Source organism: Chenopodium album, chromosome 1 (genome assembly GCF_948465745.1).
Source record: "Chenopodium album chromosome 1, dcCheAlbu1.1, whole genome shotgun sequence".
Taxonomy (NCBI): Eukaryota; Viridiplantae; Streptophyta; class Magnoliopsida; order Caryophyllales; family Amaranthaceae; genus Chenopodium; species Chenopodium album.
The window spans coordinates 2,983,263-3,005,182 of NC_137834.1; the positions used below are offsets into that span (position 1 = coordinate 2,983,263).

Genomic DNA, 21,920 nt, shown 5'->3' on the forward strand with positions numbered 1-21,920 from the left:
ACCTGTATATATATGATCAATTGCACGGTGCAAGCTTGCGTCGTGATCAATCGTTTGCCATGCATGCCTTGTCCATGTCTTTGCAATAATTGATGAGTTCATGTCGCCTGCATGCCCTTTTAAACCCAATGCGTGCCAAAGACCAGTACGCGTATAAAGTATAATAATATTCAAAGGCCAGGGTTTGTTTTCAGGCTCTTGGCTTAGTTTGTACTACGTAATACACTATAGATCGAGTAATTAATACTATGTACATTAATTCAAAGAAGTAAAAAAGATGGTAGGGAAAATATTGATAAACCAAGAGAAACACGAGGAAGTTCCCTTCTTAAAAGGCGAAAGTGTTGGTTGAAAGTTCAATTCATGCACTCAAAACAAAATACCTTTCAACAATTTAATTAGTTGATACAATTATCCTTAAATTATAAAAGCTCAAATGATGCTAAAAATGTGACCAAGGAAAAGTCCAAGAACGAACATACTACTGTGATTATCATTTGATTCTTCCCCCCTTAATTATAATCACCTTCAAATCAGCTGGTCACTATTATCCATGCATGTTTCCAATTATCTGACCGAATTCATAGTAATTATACTCCTAGAGTGCAACTTTTTACATTACTTTGGATTTTGGATTAATAGAACAGTTACTTAATTAGGATTTAACAACTTTTACGTCCGCTACTATTGAATCAACTATCTTTCAATTTAAAAATAAAAAAAGTATTTCTTAATTACATTCTAGAGTTTTTTTTATTAGACCATTTATTTATGTACTTTGATCTATTAAGTGATATATTAATTTAGAGTATGTCATATATCAGTTAATTTAATATATATCGTATTAAAGGTTATTTTAGATTTTTATTAGTATGTAGTAAACTAAATTAATATAAGACACTCCTTATCAGAATGTGTTAAGACCTTTTTTTTTTTAATTTATTTTTATCAGAACTTATATATACTTGTAATTTGCTGAAATAAACATAATAAGATAAGATGAACAAAATAGGCACCTAGATGTTTCAGAAAAAAAAATAATAAAAAAAATATAATAATAATAATAATAATAATAATAATAATAATAATAATAATAATAGTAATAAAAGAAGCACCTAGTTTGGCTAGATAGTCTTCACTTATAATTTTGTGTCTTATTATTTTCTAAAATGTCATCACATACGTACATTACTAGTTCAAAACTTCAAAATATAGAAAGGTCTAAAGTAAGATAGACTTCCTCATACGGGGTTACAACTTATTACAAGGATTAGATTATGAAATCACAAATTAAATTTGAGTTCAACTCTTTTTCAAATAGTTGATTTTTCAACTTCAAACTAGCCTTTGTTCATCATCATATGAATTCAACTGGAATTTAAATATTTAAAATCAAATATATTTTGAAAAGAAAAGTCTGTATATAATTTAATTATTCTATACCCTAATCATTAAGCTGCCTTAATTTAAACCTTATCGTAGTGCTCCTTAAGTCATTTGGTACTTAATTGCAAAAGTAACTAATTAACCCCAAATTCAAACTAGTAATCCCCTAATCCATCCAAAATTTCTAAATTAAATATGAAAATTAAGCAGTACAGTAGTACACTAGTACTTTAAGTTATATTTACTGTCTACCATTTTTTTAATTACGTGCCGTTTACGTCTCTTTTTTATAAATGTAATAATGTAGGTTTGTATTATATGCAGTCTCAAATAAAACACTCCCTGTTGATCTAATTAGCTCAATATTTCCAATTTCGTTTTTCGATATTAATTATAGTCATATTAGAGGATTTTGGATGTTTTTTTAACTGTACAAAAATGTCTTTTGTATTAATATTGTTTACTTTATTGTTTCATCATTTTACATTTTGCAATTGTTAAACGCATTCAAATGAAATTGTATATGATGTTCAATAAGTTTTCGTCTAGTTTCGGATAAATTTTTCAAATAACAGTCATTTGTAGAATCTTTTTAAATTTAATAAAATAAAAAATTATTTACTTTAAATACAGATAATGACTCAAATTGAATTGAAATAATATAGAAATACACAAGATTCAACATCAATGAATCAAAAATATCCGATGCAATCGCGGTAACCAATTACCTATTGACCAATAACCAAGCTTTAACTATTGCTAGTCTAAAACACATGCGCATTTTTTTACAAAAAAAAGATAGGCCGCCATCAATCAAGCCGCCATATTTCTTCTACTTCTACCGCTTAATTCACACAACACTACATACATACTATTATAAATCTACATCTACTTTCATAATATAACCCTTTTTATGATCATCTTATTTACACCAAACATACAATAATAACCCCTCTTTCTTTCTCCTCTTTCTCTCTCCTCTTTCTCTCTCTAGATAAAAATGGAAGGCTACTCTATATTTTCTTCTTCTACAAACTCATCAAATTCTTCACCAACTAATAATAGTAACTTTCCTTTTTCATTAAGCCAAGTTTCTAGTTCTTCCAATAATAGCTTTGATCATGCTATAGATCAATATAATCACGATCATCACGGTGTAGGGAGCCAATCTGGACCGTTGATCACGGAGTTAATGATGATGGGTGAGCCGCCGCAGCAGTTTCCATCATCCATGGTTGTTCAATCTCAATTACTAGATAATTATCATGATATTATTATTCCTCAAAATCATCAAGATACTAACAATGATGGTGATCAAATTAAGAGGTTTAATAATATGACTAATGATAATAATAATAAGTTAATTAATAATAATAATGATAATAATAATAATAAAAAGGGTTCGTCGGAAAAGAAGGCGAAGAAGCATAGGTATGCTTTTCAAACAAGAAGCCAAGTTGATATACTTGATGATGGCTATAGATGGCGAAAATATGGTCAAAAGGCCGTCAAGAATAACAAGTTTCCAAGGTGTGTTTATATTCTTGTGTATGTGTATAGATGTATTTTTGTACTAAAACAAATTAGTATCACATAGTTAATTACTTAATTATCTCATTGATTTTTTTAATTTCGTCAAATGTCTTCTATCATAGGGATGATCTTTAATTTACAGTAATCAGCTAATATACTCGGTGAAATTTATTGGTTCAATTCAAACAACCGCTCTATAGTAATATAAAAATATGCTATTCATGTCAAAATGTTGTAATAAAGATAACAATTCAATTACGACACTCAATACACTCTAATACTCTATATCAAAATGAAGTAATAAAGATAAAAATTCAATTAGAATACTCAACAACACAAATTCTTTTCTTCATTTTTTTTTTTGTTTTGTGGAAATAATACTACTATATATTTTGTAAATTCTAGTGTAGACATGGGTAACTAGCTTAATTAGAAGTAAGTGTAGGTCCTTTAATTAATGTGCAACATCCTAAATTCAAGATTATTATATTTCTCGGCTAAATACATCTATACATATACTTCGTATGAAAATATCTACTCTGTAAGTGAATTTTAGCTTCAGTATACTTAGGGTCTGTTCTCGTACACTGAACTCAACTGAACTGAACTGAACTGAACTGAATTGAAATGAATATTTTATAAGAGAAGGAAATTAGGAGCTGAACTGAACTAAACTGAACTGAATTTAACTGAACTGAAAATAAACGTATGAGAACAGACTCTTATCGTAATCAAAAACCATATAATATAATTAAGATTCTTTGTATAATATATACAAAGTAATTGAATTTATTTTACATGGAGTATAAAATTACATTTATAGTAATTGCTTGAATTAATAATTTTTTTCCTTACAAAAGTCATGAACATGTAGATGAACGCATGCGTATAAAAGAATATAAAAGAAGATAAAAAAAAAAAAAAAAAAAAAAAAAAAAAAAAAAAAAAAAACTGTTCTCATCATCAGTCAACTTCATTTGAATTGATTATAGTTTAATCATCTTATTAATTATCATTAAAAATTCAATAATTATTCTAAGATAGCAAATATTTATTATTTCATTTGTATTGAAAATATGCAGGAGCTACTACAGGTGTACGTATCAAGGATGCAATGTGAAGAAACAAGTTCAACGCCTTTCCAACGATGAAGGAGTAGTTGTCACTACTTATGAAGGAATTCATTCTCACTCTATTGAAAGATCAACAGATAATTTTGAGCATATTTTGACTCAAATGCAAATTTACACTTCCTTTTAAATTACTTGGTTTTTTTTTTTTTTTTTAATATCTTCAAACCAAAAAAAAAAAAAAAAAAAAAGGTGATGAGTTTTAGATCGAGGGGAAAAAGGAGGGGAAAAACCTAATGTTACTTGTTTTTTTTTAATACTTCGTAATAATATACTATGTATGTAAATTGTACAAGCTAAGCTAAGCAAAGCATGCATGCCTTGGATTTTTTTATTTATAAACAATTACAAGTATTTTTACATACTAGTTTTTTTTTTTTTTTTTTTTTTTTTTAATCAACAAGAATAGGATTGGATAGGTTAAAGACTACTTCGTATTAAATCACTACAAGCAACGAGCACGATTGATCATATTTTGAAATCACATGTAATTTGATGAACATACATCGCGTGCATATTATAGCTAGTTTAATTTTTTTTTTTATATATAAATCCATACATATATAGTACCCACTCTGTACTTGTAGTCCGTAGACACCAATTCAAATTGATTGTGTCCCCTCAAAAAAGGATGATGGTGAAGCGTACATTACTGCCTAATTTAGTATTTAACTTCGTATCATCATCCTCGAATATCTTGTGTCAACAATTTCTTCATATATGTTGACCTAGAAAGTAAATTGGTTAATATGTCATGGTTATTGTAAGTAGGATACAAGTGAAAATGTTCACAATTTGAGTCTACTCCTATATTATTAGTCACTTGGGTTTGTTTACAGTGTATGCCTACTAAAATTTGGATTAGTTAAAAATAATGTACAGTTGAAATTATCTAAAAAAATGACCTAAAGTTAATTGTTTTTACTAATTTTTTCTATATTAATTTGAATTTTTATGTTCCTTTTTATAATTGTATAACTAGTGTGTGACCCGGGCAATGCACCAGGTTTTACTTTGAATATCAACAAATATTATTTGACCTATAAAATAAAAACTATATAATTAAAATTGAAGTGAACAATAATAACTATTAACTATGAAACTAAATAAGTGCTCTCAACTTGATGTTTAATATAAATTATTTAGTTGTATTATAATTGAATATGAAACATAATTAAAAGATAGCAAAGATGGTAACAACGTCAACTCATTTCTTGTTGGTCTTGCATCCAAATCTTGTAATAAGCATTTTTATTGCCATTAAAATATGTTATATATAGACCTTATAGTACAATGGATTATATGATATACAATACATATGAAAAGTGATCTGACATAAATTTAATAGATATGAAAGGTGCCACGTGGGCCACGTACCGTGGCACATATTCAGTTTTAGGAACGTTGTTTAATACATAAGTATAGATATAAAATATAGATTATAATATTAAACTAGTTTGAGGCCCGGGCGATACCCCGGGTAATTTTTTTGTATATAAAAAACTATAGTAAATTGTTTTAAAAATAACTTTAATAATAAAGTGAAATCTATTGATGGTTTTACAATTTGAAAAAAAATCATTTTTTTTTTAATTTTATTGAACATTAACAAAATTCATTATCATATTAATTTGTTTTATCTGTTAAATGAATGAGAAGATGAAAGAATGAGGATTAAAAAAATTAGAATTTATGAACATTAATTTTTTGTGAGGAAAAATTGATGATTAGTTTTAATATGACATGAATCACATGACCCCACAACATTTATCAATTCATGACGACATGTGACAAATTAAAAATGATGACACGCGGCAAAAATGATGACACGTGGCATGATTGCAATTCTTGCCTTGGGTTTTAATATATATATAGATAGATATAGATGTTATTTTTTTTACGTGTTCATTTATTATTAAGAAGTATTCATTTTTTCACTTGCTCATTTGCTATAACTAATTTTTTATTTTTTAACGTGTTCATATAATTTTTATTAAATGTTCATTTTATCGGGTGTGATCCAATTATTAAATCTGCACTAGTGTGCAACATAAACTAATTAAATCTCACGTTACCCAAGCTAAGTCATTCTAAGGCTATAATTCACAACCTTCACAATCCATTTAATTTCAAATCAGGTTTGTGCCAACCCATTTAGTTAATTAGGTAGAAAAGCTCATCCCAAACACGTAATTTTAAATCGGGGCAAATTACTAGGTTAGGTCAGCTTTTGCTAACCATATAGGCGCTAGCAAATATTGTAATATGTTGTCCATGCCACGAACTTGCTCAACCTAGTGTCATTTTTAGATGTAGTGCTACACTGCTAATCTCATCGTTTTTCTTAAGTGATACACTTACCAAATACTACCATTTTTGTAAGTGTTACACTTTCATTCTAGGTAAAAACTACCTCATTTTAATATTATGATATCACTCATTTCTCATGGTATCCATTCATATCCACTGTCAATTTTTATTATTTCTTTTCCTCCTAATTTTTTTTACTTTTCAGTAAAATACTAACACCATTATTTATTTAATACTCTTATTACCTCACCTATATCTTTTTATAGTAAAAAGTAAATTAGTTTACCTGAAAGTTTATGCCGATCAAAGTGTAACAGATTCTATTGATGTATCCATATGAAGTCAGATCCAGTTCCACCTATTGAAAGTTTTGGTACCTTATTATAATACTTCATTCGTTCCTTTTTACTTAACCAGTTTCATTTATCACGCTTGTCAATGTAAAATTTTAGCCATTAATAACTTTGATTCTCCATAAGTAAAAATTATAAAAGTTATATAATATGATTATGACAATTTCAACAACATCCCACATGATACGTTGTTCTTACAAATAATTCACAAAATACGTTCACTGAACAGGTGGTGAATAGTTAATAGTGTAAAAGTCGGGTCAAATAAAAAAACGGAAGAAGTATTATAATTGACCTCCTATAATCCAGTTCCAATGTTCAACCCATTGAAATTTTTAGTACCTTATTATATTTGGGCTACATGATAAAAACATATAGGCCTCTTAATCACAATTTTTTTCCTACCATAACCCTAGCCACATAATCTGGGCTAACCTGCAAAATCGGATATCAGAGATTCCCCACCAAATTCGAATTTACCTTCTTCAATTTTCTCTCTCTTCCCCCACACAATCGAAATTGGGCACCCAACCCCAACCTCAACACGAAGAGGAGAGAGAAAACGCGCCCCCTTCTCCAAGTCACTGCTCATCTTCTCTATATTTTCTACCCAGTAATTTGTTGAACACCCCAATCGAAGAACACCTCGAAGTTGGTGTCGTCGAAGAAGACGTTGTTTTGGAAGTGGGTTCGCCGGAGAAACGGCGGAAGGGCGCAGGAGAGAGATTGGTGTGCGGCGGAATCAGGGAGTTCGAGCTTGACTTCGAGCTTCATTATTAAGGGAAAGAGAGACCGATTTGTTGGGGTTTGGATTTTGGAGGAAGATCGATCCAAGTGTTGAAAAAAGGTCCCTTTTTGTATTGGGAATTAAATTTGGTTTTAGGGGTTTTTGGTGGGGTTTTCTCCATCAATGGCTGGGAAGCTCACTATCCTCGTTGGTGCAGGTTTGGCTTTTCTCTCTCCTCTCCTTTCTCAAATTTCAATGTGCTACTGTTTTTATTAATGTTATTGTTTCTCTTATTTTAGGTTGAATTTAGTTGATGATTAGGGAGGTTTGTTTGATTTTTGTTGTATTTGCAATTTGATGAAATTTTGTGAAATGGGTATAGATTGATTTATAATGGGGTAGTGAATTGGGTCATCAGATTTTTTGTGGAATACCTTGTGGACATTGTTGTTTTTGCCCAAAATTCAATTTTTTTTTTTTTTTCCTAAGGGTTATTTTATGCTTGAATCATTCAATAGTAGTTCTCAAGTTATTAAGGATTTTGTTTGAGCTAATGGTTGATCATGATATCGGAACTCGGTTGTAGTGTTGAACATAAGGGTGCTAGTTTTCAGCTCTGGATGTTGAGTAATGAGAACTAGAATGTTGTTAATCAGTTCAACCCGAGTATCCTTATTCTATGGAATTTTCCTTATAGTAAGGAGTAGCTTTGTTGACTACTGAGAACCAGAATGTTGCTGGATGGAGTGCTTGCTGATGGTAAGGGTAATTTTATGCTTGAATCATTCAATAATAGTTAAGTTATTAAGGATATGTTTGAGCTGATGGTTGTTCATGATATCCGAACTTGGTAGCAGTGTGGAACATAAGGTTGCTAGTTTTCGGTTCTGCTACTGAAACCCAGAATGTTGATAATAGGGTTTTTAAGGATCAGATCAACCCGCGTATTTTTGTTCTATGGAATTTTCCTCAAGGAGTAGCTTTGTTGACTACTGAGAACCAGAATGTTGCTGGATGGAGTGCTTGCTGATGGTACGATATGTTTCTCTTTTGTTTCGGCTGGTGAGTAATTAAGGATATTAGACAGGGAGGTTCTGTGTTTGTATCCAGTACATAACCTTCTTCATCGTGGCAACCGCTTACTACATTAAGTTATTCAGATTCTTTGTTCTGTTTAGTGTTTACTACTTAGGTATGCACATGATATAGAGGCTGAAAGTGTGGTATTGAAAGGAATTGTGCCTCAGATTTGGGTGCCTTCCATAATGGTACATTCTAAGTGTTGTAGTCCAAAGTAGTAAACAATTGGCAAAATTTTCTACTCCACAGTTTCCAACCTTTACTTCATGGCTTAGGGTGTGGCGTGGCGAGTGACAGCATAATGATGTATTTGGCTAGGAATTACACCAGAAATTTGGAGTTTTGAATATCCCTGATTTTTTTTTTCTAGCTGACGAAACCTCTTAGTGTAGGTTAAATCCACTAATTGAAAATTTCCGCTCTTTTGCGCACTGATTGCTGAGATATGACATATGAGTCTCTATTGTCATGGATATCGTTTGTTAAATGTTACTACATATTATCTTTGTTGTTTGCTTCAAAAGACTTAATCAAAACAAACAGAATGGATTTAGTGGAATTGTGTGTAACATTTGCTGTGAGAATTTCACTCATGACTGCATACAGTCATAGACAGCCGTAATGAAAGGCTTCATGAAAATTTGTTGGCTTCTGTTCCATGATTATCCTCTAATTAAAGAATTTTTGGGAATCCATACCTGGTACCTAGCTTTGATTTTGATTTCCTGTGAGTAAAGAGAGCAGTTTGAGTATGCAGTCAGTACTTCAGTAGAAGTCCTTCAGGGCTTTAGCAGATAATTTTAACTTTGTGTTGTCTTATTTAGTGTATTAAGGTCAAGATTATAGTTTTGTAGACACGTAGGTTTTAGTTTTGTTGTTAGGATGATAAATGGTTGAGGTGTTCTTGTATATATTATTTGTAAGGTTATACCTTGGCTGATCAGTTCTTTGAGGCATTTTATATTTTAAAAGAGCGGACACTCTATTAATTAGGGGTGTTGTACTTGGTAACTTCATTAGATCATGGGAGCTTATTGTGTTTCTACAATATAATACATAATACTTCTTATGTCCCTATTTAGTCGACTTATTATTTTTAGAGCCATCCCTATTCAGTTGACACAATTCTTTTTTTTTCCTAAAAAGGAATGGTCTCATCAAATTTATGTAGTATATTATTTTTCTCACATGTTATGGGCCCCATTTTTCTTTCCCCTACTTCTATAAAAACATTTTAAAATCAACTTCCTCTCCCATCAACAAAAGTAATGGTTCTCAAAATCCCCTTAACACATTAAAATGATTACCCTCTACCAAATTTCACATAATAAAATACTAGTCAATCCGTATGCCTAATACTCCGTGCCAGTCAAACCTTGTCAGTTAAATAGGGACGCACACCATATCTGCATTATAAAACATTTGTGTCCTTGTGGTGTGTTTGTTTAAACGTTCACTTTGTTATATGATATTTCCAAGTTCCTCTTTTGTGAAACAAGTTGCATGCCTCTTCTCTATACTGAATACTTCTCATTCATCTGGCTCAAAGTCATACCATTTTTTGGTATGTACTGGTATTGTTAAGGAAATATTTGTACATCTGGCTCAAAGTCAAACCAATTATTTTTGTACATACTTGTATTATCAAGAAATTGTAAATGGTAAGTCAGTGCTCATTGCAAATACTGTAATTCCTGTGTCATATCACATATTTTGTGAGAAATTACATGGGCTTAATGGCATTTTGTAACTTTTTTTTTTAGCTCAAAATGGTTGCAAATTTTGGTCTCTGCCCTTCTGAAATATGTTGGAAGTTGAACTGCTCATTATTTGCAAAACTGCTCATTATTTACAATTTTACCTTTTGTTTTGCAGGCATCTTGGGTTCAATTTTAGCCAAAGAGGGGCGCATGCCCAGCTTTTCTGATGTCATCTCAGGTGCATGGAAGGTGTCTATCTTTTTTTTTTTTTTTTTTTTTTTTTTTTTTTTTTTTTAATAATTTTTAAAAAATTCCAGTACTCTGCATATGCCCAAATAGCTGGTTAGCCACTTCTGTATTTCTTCTTTATTTTATGTTATTGTGTTATGTTTATGTGTAGTTTTTCTGTTCCTGCTTTAAAGTTATAAGCTGTTCAGAATGGTCCACCTCACCTTTCCATAGCATTTTTGAATTATACATGTTCTGTTCTGTGACTTGTATCACAGGTTGCTTCAAAGCCATTAAAGCAAAGCAATTCTGCTTCCACAACATCCAAACCAAGAAATGATGCATTGGTGGCTGAGGTATTTACTTACAATAAAGTAGTTAATTTGCTCATTTCTTTTATTAATGTTTATTTTTTCCTAATAACTATAAGAATATAGTTTCCTCATAGTGTATAAATATAGAACTTAATTTTGTTCAAAGTGGCAAAAACTAATCTGATAATAAGTAGGTTATATAGAATCTAGGCAAGAGGTTGTTGGTAAGGCATGCTCTTTTTTTTTTTTGTTTTTTTGTTTTTTTTTTTTTTTTTTTTTTGTAATTTTTTTTGAAGAGCTTCTAACTTACTAACCATTTGCCTTCTGATCTTTCCATTATAAAAAATTAAATTATTGAAAACTCGCCTGTTGGAAAGAATCTATTGGCTATGTATTTGAGATACACTGCCTTCTTTGCCAGATATTTTTGTATCTTAAATGCTACTTGGAAAAACTAGAAAGTCTTGTTTGATTTGTAGAACTTTGGTCTCTTCAACGTGTTCTATCTCTTTGACCTCTCATCTGCTCATTTTGTTCACTTATTAATTAATACTTTGTCTGATTTTTCACATGATTGTCCTGCCTTGTTGTTTTCTGGGGTGTATTTAACTGAAGAGTCTACACAATAGAATTTAGCTGTAAACATGAAATCAACTTAACTGAGCAACCAACTGTTGCATGTTACTTTTCTCATAATAACAATCAGAGGTTATGTTTCAAAGGAAAATTTGTAATGCGTTTTAAAATGTTCATATCGTGGTTCCTTCAATTCAAATTATTCTGAGTGGTATTGATGTTTTATTTTCTTTTTCTGTCGTGCTTCCTTGCTATGTTTTAAATGATCCCACACATTCCTTTTTTGTTTTCGTTATATAGCATCTTATCTCCTTCTTTCCCTCCTGACCATTTGCTATGAATTAGTAATAGGGGAGCCAAAGATGGCATTTTAATGCTATGAATTGCTGATAAGGGTGGAGGCATTTTTAGTAGTTATATCATGAGTTAGTGTCATAAATTATAAGCTATTTAGCTAGAAAGAGAGCTCTATACATAGAGCTAATGATAGAGTGGAGTCATGTTGAATATTGTGATGACTGATTAGTTTGTTGCTTTGGTAAAGTGCCAGTCCTCTCGAAAGATGGGTAATTGGCAGTAATATAGTCATATCTAGCTTGATCTTCACTATTATCCTTCTTCTTCCCTTAATACATCATTTTAATCCATGATCTTTCTTTCTTTTTTTTTTTTTAATTTTTATAATGCTTGAATATATATATTAAACCATAATGCTATTTTTATTGTTAGGCGGTGTTTTATTTCTCTTTCGATACAATTAATGATCTTATGGCTTTCAACAGAAATATTTGGTTTTAATTAATTGGAATTCTGGTCTGACTTTTTCAGGTCAATACTTTAAGGCAACAGCTGCAGCTCATTGCATCAAGTGGATCGACGACAATTGTGACTTCTAATGCAACAGGTAGCTTTTCTTTACCTAGTTGTTCAGACAAAACAAGTTGTTATTGCCTGCATAGCTAAATTATAGTAAATGACTGTTGTATCGTATACCTTGCTAGAACTAATTGTATGGGGTGAGAAACTGAAAACGAAAGGAATAAATCTCGAATTTCTGATTTCAATTGCCTCTGTGGACTCTCAGTGAAATATCTTAACTTCCTGAACAAATATAACCTGGTTGTTTGGTGTGGATGAGATAACAGTTCGGGAACCAGGAAAAATTCTTATTGAAAATGGTTGCAGCAATGGCAATGTAATGGATCCGGTACAAGGAGCAGCACTAGGAGACAAAATTAATTAAGGAAGCACTAGGGAGTGTGGCTTTATAGGACTGAATTCTGATACTCTTGAGCAGTGGACAAACATTATTTAGGTTATTTTTGTAGTTTTGCTTGATTATAAAAGGGAATTAGCATAGCACTAGATAGGCATGAGAGTTGTATTGTGGAATGAAAGAGAATGGTAACCTCAAATTACTCTGAGAGTGATACCTTAAAGTTATCAAAGAGAGTAATAGCCTATGATATTAACCTATCATTTGTAACCTCTTTTGTCGTTAACAATCAAACAACAAGCTTTCATTTTTATTCATGTGCCTTGTTAAATCAGAAATACTTGGTCTGAAAATCAGTTTATTACAACTTGGTATGAGCGCAGTGGTTCTGGGATCTTCGGTGCCGGCAACCACCACCTCCGAATATAAAAAAATTAAAATGTAATTGGCTAGGATAGATGCAGCAGAGGAAATGGATTCAAGAAAATTTCGAACACATTTCGCACCACAGGGAGCGAGGAATTTCGGATCTCAAGGAGGAGCAGAAATGCCGACAAGAGCTTCAAATATATGAGTTCAATGGAAGAAACTCAACTGATTGGATCATTTCGATGGAGTAATTTCTTCAATTTTTCCAGTTGAATGAAGAGAAGTTAAAGGCTGCCACCCTGGACTGGTTGGCAATGCACGGCCATGGTTTGAATTGGAAAGTCGGCAATACCAATTCTTCAGGTGGGAGGAATTGAAGGTTCAGGTGGTGCATCATTTTCATTCCACGGCATCACAATATGATCCTTGATGTGGTCCCCTGTCCAGCAGCGAGGTTGTACATCAGAAAAGTCGAGTGGTGTTAGATCCTGTGGGGTGTGGATTTGGCGTTGGGGTGAGAACTTTCAAAAGTTACTTCTCTGGTGATTTTACAGATAAACCAACTGGAGTTTTCTTCGAGTCAGTCGCTGCACAGAGAGCTGGTTTTGGTGCAAGACAAGCTGGAGTCGCGATGAGTCTGGTGACGGGGCTTGTAAACTTAGGGGTGTTCTCTGTACCGCACGTGGGAGGGTGACTGGTATATTCAATGGTGGTGGGTTAGGAGAAATTTTCGAGAGGGGCAGTGCCAGTGCCCAGTGGTAGTGGATCTGGCAGGGGTCCTGGATTCCTTGCCGGAAAATGTGAGCGTAGTTGTAAGACCACTGCGGTCTGAACATAGGAGGTGGCTTCGTAAAGGGTAGGTCTGGTGGTGGTCCGGGTGGCTGGTCTGCCAGAGAAAAAGGTGGTGAGTGACAGAAGCAGTGTTGGCTGTGGTGGTTTCGCTGGTATGATCTACTCTTCTCCCTCGATGGTGGTAGGATGGAATGGTGATTTTTCTAGTGGTTTTATTGGCGGTGAGGGCTTGGCCCCAGGTGGATTAGGAGGTGGACCGACCTCTGTTGCTTGTGGTGGAACTGATGTTGGACTTCTAGGGAAATTTATTTTCTGTTTAATGTTCACTTCTTCCTGTTGGAAATGATAAAGTAGTATTTTCGGACATCTTTTTTCTATTGGATGGAGCACTTTTTTTTATTTTATTTTTTTTTAAAAAAAAGAATTTTCCCAGATTCAGTTTATTGATGTCTGGTTGCTTTATCAAACATTTGACATGTCTCCTTTCCCCTTTTAAGCTATGGATATTTAGCAAATGCTGCCTTATTTCCACATGTACTTGTTTCGTATCAGCTGATGGGATATTATTCTTTTATTTTATATAGGTGGCCGTAAATATGGTGTAATAATTGTGATTGTTGCTGTTGGCTATGGATATGTGTGGTGGAAGGTAAAGTTTTAATGTTAAGATGCCTAAGTTTATTAGTTTGCCCTACGTTTAACACTTCATAGCTTGATCGAGTTCCCTCCCTAACAGTAGCTAGTTGCAACAAAGCCATGATCACAGTACTTGAGCATCTCTAGCAACAACGCTATCTGTCTTTCGCTTGTATGAAACGTGTTATGCCATTGATCTACTGTCTAAATATTTACAAATGCTCTATATTATTGCCCCTTGCATATGCAGAGAAAGGTTGGGCTAATTTGTTCAGAAAGTAAATTATTATAATAAGTATATTGCAAAAGCTATGTGTTACTTTGCAGAAGCAAGTTATTAATATTCTATCTTGTTCTTGGCTTTAACACCTTGCACGATTCTCTGTATTAATAATCTATGGTTTATTTTCTTGAGCATTTTTTTTTTTTTTTTTTTTTTTTTTTGTTTTTGGGTGAAGAGCCCACTTAAATTCCAAACTTTGTCTTTTGTTGGCTTTGTTCTTGTATTATTGGTTGTTGGTGAACAAGCTTATCTCAGGAATTCTTTGAACACTTGTCAATTCTCAATGTTGTAAAATGAGACATCATTTAATAAATAAATAAATAAATAAAGTCAAGTGCTCTAACCACATTGGGAACATTGCTTAGCACGTTCCTTGTGCTTCCAAAGGTTATGATGGTTGTTTTGCAAAAAATCCTAATCTTATGGCCATTTCATCTACGCCACTTTCCAAAGTCCTTTCTCTAAGCAATCTAGATTTGCTAACGTACTACAGCCATTGTTTTGTGGTAATAAACCATATGCAGGCACATCTTTCTATTTACTTATATAGTGTTATTGTTGGCAGTATTTGGGCCCTCTTTTTTTTTTTTTTTTCTTTTTTCTTTTTTATCCAAATGACGTCTGTCTACGTAGAAAGATTTTATCCACATATATGTTCTCTTATCTATGCTAAACATGGTATTCCACTGTCTGTGGTGGTTGATGATTGATCGACAAAATATGTATTTGTCAAGTAGATGAAGGTATACTTGTTTGAGGGACTAATATGATTTTGTGAAAATTTTTAATTGCTTCTGTTCAGCCTTTATAATTTGATTATATGTGTCACCCTATATGCTATTGTGCTAGTCCAAATGTTTAATTGCTGATTCTGTTAACAATGAAGAAGTTACTCACTCAATGTTATTTTGTTATTGCACATTGATAGGGTTGGAAAATTCCTGACTTCATGTTTGCGACCAAACGTGGCTTATCAGATGCCTGCAATGCTGTTGCGAAGCAGCTTGATGAAGTTTTTCTTTCACTAAGGGCAAGTTTCTCACTTCCAGCAGCTCACCTAATGTATTGGGTGTTTTCTTTTTTGTTATCTATTTTTATATTTTATTTGGCCATTTAGTTTCATGTTACGAGTTTGTGACTGTCTTTAAAGACCAGAACCTCCCCCCCCCCCCCCCCCCAACACACACACACACAAAATGTCTTTTTTAGGGACAGGATTTTTTTAATGCTATGGGATTTTAATTGGGGAGGGAGGGAGTAATTGGTCACTTGCGTTATGTGGTGCATTGTTACAAAGTTAAACAATAATTTTACCAGTATAAATATTATTTCAACAAACTACATTTCATAGCCATCTGTCGTGAATAGATTTCACTGCTACATTCTTTGAGCATGCTCTGTTAGAAGTTTCAATCGGGAAGTTCAAAAAAATGTGAGAGAGATACTGCTATCAATATTATGTTGATGTGATAGCTAATTGATACTAATTGTTAAAAGTGACTGCTATCAATATTATGTTGAAGTGATAGCTAATTGATACTAATTGTTCAAAGGGGTCAACAGGTCAAGGAAAAACAAAATGGAAGATAATTTGTATTGATTCTTTGATTTAGAATATAATTGTATGTGTATAGTTTGGAATATATACTATATTTGTTGGTCTTTTTGTGGGTATTATAGTAGTCAAGTTGATTTTAGAATATTAAATTTATAAAATATAACATATGGAAACTATTCTCTTTGCTAAATTAGGACAGGCTTTTTTTTCTTCTTCCATGTCTTTTTTCATAAATATGAAATAATGATTGGATTTATATATATTTAGTTGAGAGTTAAAGAAATTAGGATTTTATCTCAATTCATTTTTGTAAAACTTCAGGTTTAAGTATCATATTGAGTATTATTTGTGTTTAGATCTGACATTCATTCTCCATTGATGCAGACTACCAGAAATGAGATAGCTTCCAAACTTGACCAATCAAGTAATAAATTTGAAGAAATTATTGCATGTAGTAACTCTACGAAGGAGGAGGTATGGTTTCGAATCCCTCACACAGTGATATTTTTGCTTGTCTTTTGAGGAGTTTGAGAACCGTTGAATTGGTCCACAAAGCTTGGGAACCAGTAACTACACATTTCTTTTGATGGACAACATTAGACTATTGGGTGCCGATGCTGTTTCAGTATTATAATCATTTTGATGGGGACTTTATATATTCAAGTGAATATAACTTAGATGATATGGAGCATTATATATTAAAGGTCATTGGGCTGCCAATAGAAACTCTACAATGATCCTTTAACATAAAGCCCAATAATAACCCTTTTACCATTGGACTACCCTCTCCGATAACCACCTCTATTTGTGACTCACATCCATTTTTTATTATTTTTTTTTTTTTTTTTGGGGGGGGGGGGGGTTTGATACCTGATTTCTTTCTGTAAGATAAGCGCCACCCCCCCCCCCCCCCCCCCCCCCACACCCCACCAAAAAAAAATAGGCTAATAATAATTTTCTTACCTTGCAGCTTCCTTTACAAGTTTCTGTTTCCTTGATATTATCTTGTATGCTTCTCAGCTTTTAACTCAAATTCCATTACTTCATTATTCCCAGCTCTCTCTGCATGCTAGCCCATCACAATTAAATAATATGCTTCTTTTGTAATTTTTTTCCCCCCATGCGTATTATGCTATTTTTTTGAGTTGAATACGATGCTTCTCTCGTCCAGCGGTCCAGCATACCCAACATGTTTAATTATAAGCATTCTATTAGTGGCTTATAACTAGCAATATGAGAAAAGGTAGAGTTTTAACAGGTTAGAATTCAAGGCCTAAGATATTTAGCAATTTAATACTTATCTTTGTGTCTGCTATTCTCATCATGTGCATGCTATTATTAAAGTTGCATGGCAGGTAGTAAGATGTCCTCTATGTGATTTGTGAGATGTTGGTGTGATATTTAGATTAATGCAGATAATGTTGGTAAATGAACAAAATATGTGTGGCATTGCTATTCTGCTCTCTTAGTATTGGCAGCAAATTTTGCTTTCATGTCAATTTTTTTGAGATTCCGAGTTCTCATTGATCTTTTCAGGTAGCTGCAGTAAGTGGAGAGGTTTCAAACTTTGCTGCGGATCTTCAAGAAGTCAATGATACAATTCGAACTCTGGTAACACATGTTTACCTAGTTATGTTTGTTGTTGATGATCATTAACTTACCAAATCTTTTCCCTGGCTAGGGGGGTAATACATTATCTGACCTTTTTTTTTCTTTTTGAATTTAGGAGACAAGAATGGGCAGGATTCAAGGAAAACAGGTCCAATTTTTTACCGTTTTGAATATCTATGCAGAATAATATTACAGTACAAAATGAAAACATTATCTCATGCTATAACTGTTGCCAAACTACTTTCAGGATGAGACGAAGGATGGAGTGGCAAAATTGTTACTTTCTACACTTGAAATGGAAAATATGTTTACAGATCTTATACAGGTATATTTTGGTTGTCTGCTTCCGATGTTTATTAAATAATTGTCATATTTGCAAAATCATTATTTACATTCTCAAAGTTTGTGCTTATGTTTATATGTTGTCTATTAGGCAGTCTTGGGCTTTATATCTGAATGTTCATAATTGATATTATATTAGTCAGTAGTCTTTTCTTGTTGTGTATTATTTCTGCTCTCTAAACTTTAGCTCATGTGTTCTATCACTTTTCCTCCATTTTGAGCATGTTACATTATGTCTCTATCTCCCTCTCTCTTAATTTTGATGCATGAAGAACTCTCTTGATTTCCATTTTGGTAATTTTTTTGTGGATTGAACTGTTTCCAAATGTGTAGGATTCTCCTTCAGCTGCTTCTAGGCCTGCTATTGAACATCAAGTTGCAACACCTTCAAGGGTAAATGTTATGCTTTATGCTGTGAACTACAACCACATGATAGCTATGCTACTTTGCAAAGCCTGGATAATGAAGCATTTTTTATGCATGTTTTTTTTTCTGTTAAAAGGGCAATTTGGCATTCAAGTTGTCATTGATCATATTAATTAAGGATGCATGGTCACTTCTAGATGGGTGAGGAATATAGTTGGGTTTATATGTTCAGTGACTGCTGTTAATGAGGTTCTTGAGAATTCTTCGGTATTTTTTATTTTAAAAAAACATCTGCCATCTACTCTGGAAGTTTATTTTGGTTGACAAGATCATCTCTGTTAACGAGTTCAGACTTCTATTCTACTACTATTTTGAAACAGCTCCCTAGTTTTCATGTTTGAATTGTGATGTTATTAGGTGTTTCTGGGTTAGGATTTTGGAAGATGTTGAACCATGGCGGTCTTTCATTGAAATTTTGGTTTCCAGTGTTTAAAATTTTGAAGCATGTTTACTGAATTTGTTTATACAATGCTGAATTGAAAAAATAGAATGGGGCAATCCATTATTTGATCCTTAGTTACTGCTGTGTAAGTTCTGTGGTATACTCTCAATTTCTTGTTGACTGCTGTAATCTTGCAGTCTGTGTCCCTGCCTCTTACCTTGGAGCCTTCCTCTCCTTCAACTTCTCGTGGATCTAATGAGGTGTGCTTTTATCTCCTACTTAATTCTGATGGATACACAACTTCCCAAAATTTTTGCCTTTCCGTTGTTGATTTATTACTTTGGTGCTTGTTATGTCTGTGTTTGTAAATGTATTGGTTGTTTGTCACACTAAATTTGATCTTAGTAAATTTCATACTGCTAATGGATCCCATAAGGTTTGTAATTTGTGCTCATCGCATGCTGGCTTTTTAATTTAATACTTTGTGAATTTAGAGTCATTTTTACAAGGCTCTTCAAAATCAATAGTCATCAGGGCCATTAGTCTTTATTTGATCTAGTTAGTTCAGTGGCACTTCTGAGTGCAACCAATGCTATGTACATTAACAACAAACGTTTAAATTGAATAGAGGGTAAAAAAAAAAAAAAAAGCTTCCAGTGCTGTTTTTTCTTCCTTGTTTCCAATGGATTGTAAGACCGCAGCATATAGGACCCAATGGGTTAACATCCAGTGATGTCTTTTCTTAAGATTATATTGGCTACACTTTTTGGGAATAACATGCCAAGCACAAAGGTGTTTGCTAGTGAGATTTTACACGTCTATTGAATAATACGTGGTATGTTTTTTTGCTGATACATCTTCTCTATTCCAGGCTAATGGAGACCCAAGTAATGCCTCCTCAACCTCAGGCTTGACGGTAAGCTATACGTTTTCATTTTCACTTCCATTTTTTTTTTTCATGCTTTCAACCACAACCAACATAGCCAACCTTTCAGGAGTATCAAAAGAATTCAGGAGCAGTAAAGAACAATGCCAGTCCTAGGGTTTCCCCCAGGTGCAATGTAACAGAAATCACAGAAAAGCCTCCCAGTCCTGAGTTGCCTGCGACACAGCCCAATGTCAAAAGTGCTGGCTTGCTTTCTAGAACAATTAGTGCTACAAGAAATTTCAGATTCATGTAGTTTGGTACACTTAACACTTGCTTAATTTAAGTACCAAAAGGTTATACAAGATATAGCTCCCTTTGTAAGCTGTCAAGAAAGGTTTTTTGAAGTTAACATCATATCAATGGCCAAATTCCTTATTGGCAAGGAATGGCCGGTAAGATATATGAAGGTCTTTCTGGTTGCTAAATTTTGTAGAGAAGCAGACGAGTTTAGATATAGGATCATTCTTGTTCATGTACAAGTGCATTATTGAATGTTTGGAGACCTCAAGTCCTCAAGGGAACTATATCATAATAAAGACTTGAGTATTTCTCTCATGTATTTCACCCCTCCCTTGGAGTTGAGCAATTTTTGTCTTTGTGTGAGGGATTTTGATTTGAAACCTCTCGCCGGCAGCTGCCCTGCTGCTGCGCCATATCTACTGCGGAGTAGTATTTCTGCAGGGAATTTGATGATACCTTTTTTCTGCAGGGAATTTGAGGATACCTTTTTTCTTCTGCTTGTACTGTCTTGTAAGACTCTTTGTTTTAATGTGTACTTCAACTGTGGAATGACTAATAATCTACCACATCACCACCAACTAACACCCCTCCACCACCTAAAACCTCACCACCAGCACCACAACCAGAAACTCTACCACGACCACCACCAAAAACTCCACCAGCAAAATCCCAAAACACAGGCCACCGCCAAAAACTCCACAAATCCACCACCACCAGAAATGACCACCACCAGCGAAACTCTAAAACCCTAAAACATTGACAACCAGAAACGACCACCACCACCAGAAACTCTGAAATACACCAATGAAATCCCGAAACCCTGACCACTAACACCACAACGCGAAACCACCGGCAAAATCCCGAAACCCCCACTACCTGCGAAATCCACCACGGAAACGCAAAACCGTACATCCGTACCAGCAAAATCTACCATTAAAATCCGCAAGGGTAATCCACCATTGAAACTCAAAAACCGTACCAACGAAAGCCACCACGCAAAATCCACGACGCAAATTCGTACCATCGAAATCACCATTGAAATCCCTAGATCTGAAATCCACCGACAAAATCGCACACCCAGTTCTCTTTCTCTTTCTCTTTCGTTTCAAATTTCATTCAATATGAGATCCTTGGTGGTGGCCTGGTAGTGGCTGCGATAAAGAACGAAGATGAACAAGATGATGTTGGTGGTTGTAATGGTTCGGTGTCGGAGGTGTTTATGGTGGCCTTGGTGTTAGTGGTTTGGTGTCAAAGATGTTCGTGGTGTTGGTGGTTCTCATGGGTGGTCTGTGATGATGGTGGTGGTCGGTGATGATGGTGGTAGGGGAGAGAAGGGGGTTTTTTTTTTTTAAGGGGTTTTTAATAATTAATATTAAGTAATCTAATTAATATTAGTTCTTAAACAAGGGGTATTATAGTAATTTCATTCAAAAAAATTTACCAAAAAAGGAAAGAAAAAGTTTGTTGTACATAATGTGTAGTTTCCCTTTTTGACAAATGTTGCACATAATGCGTAACGGAGTAAGTATATATTATTCTCTAGGCGTGACTGTATAACAGATATATATATATATATATATATATATATATATATATATATATATATATATATATATATATATAACTTGTTTTAGGGTCTGTTCTCTTCAGCTTGTTAAAGTTACTACACAAAACTAGTATCAAAAAATCAAATAATATATATCTAGTGTATAAAACAGATTAAATGAACATTACACATACCTTTATACTTGATTCAAAATATAATTTTTATAACCCGAGCCCAACAAATTGTGTTGTGTC

At 33.3% G+C, this 21,920-nt stretch overlaps 2 protein-coding genes across 3 annotated transcripts; both read left to right on the plus strand.

Annotated features, from left to right (window-relative positions):
- Positions 1 to 2,270: 2,270 nt before the first annotated feature.
- On the plus strand, positions 2,271 to 4,416 carry LOC145631117 (uncharacterized). Its single transcript, XM_081683239.1, has 2 exons — positions 2,271 to 2,916; positions 4,002 to 4,416. Exons 1-2 carry the CDS (start codon positions 2,387 to 2,389, stop codon positions 4,177 to 4,179), a joined length of 708 nt encoding a protein of 235 aa, XP_081539365.1. The 5' UTR covers positions 2,271 to 2,386; the 3' UTR covers positions 4,180 to 4,416.
- A 2,739-nt stretch (positions 4,417 to 7,155) lies between these two features.
- LOC145640083 (uncharacterized) lies at positions 7,156 to 20,416 on the plus strand. Of its 2 annotated transcripts, none has more exons than XM_081691396.1 (14): positions 7,156 to 7,656; positions 10,395 to 10,468; positions 10,726 to 10,803; positions 12,166 to 12,241; positions 14,299 to 14,363; positions 15,562 to 15,663; positions 16,576 to 16,665; positions 17,728 to 17,802; positions 17,918 to 17,950; positions 18,050 to 18,127; positions 18,478 to 18,537; positions 19,150 to 19,212; positions 19,824 to 19,868; positions 19,948 to 20,416. In XM_081691396.1, the coding sequence occupies exons 1-14, from the start codon at positions 7,623 to 7,625 to the stop codon at positions 20,131 to 20,133; spliced, it is 1,059 nt and encodes a 352-aa protein (XP_081547522.1). In that variant the 5' UTR covers positions 7,156 to 7,622; the 3' UTR covers positions 20,134 to 20,416. The 2 variants fall into 2 exon arrangements, with proteins under 2 accessions (XP_081547522.1, XP_081547529.1); XM_081691403.1 differs by having other exon boundaries at positions 10,395 to 10,457.
- The last annotated feature ends 1,504 nt before the right edge of the window (positions 20,417 to 21,920 follow it).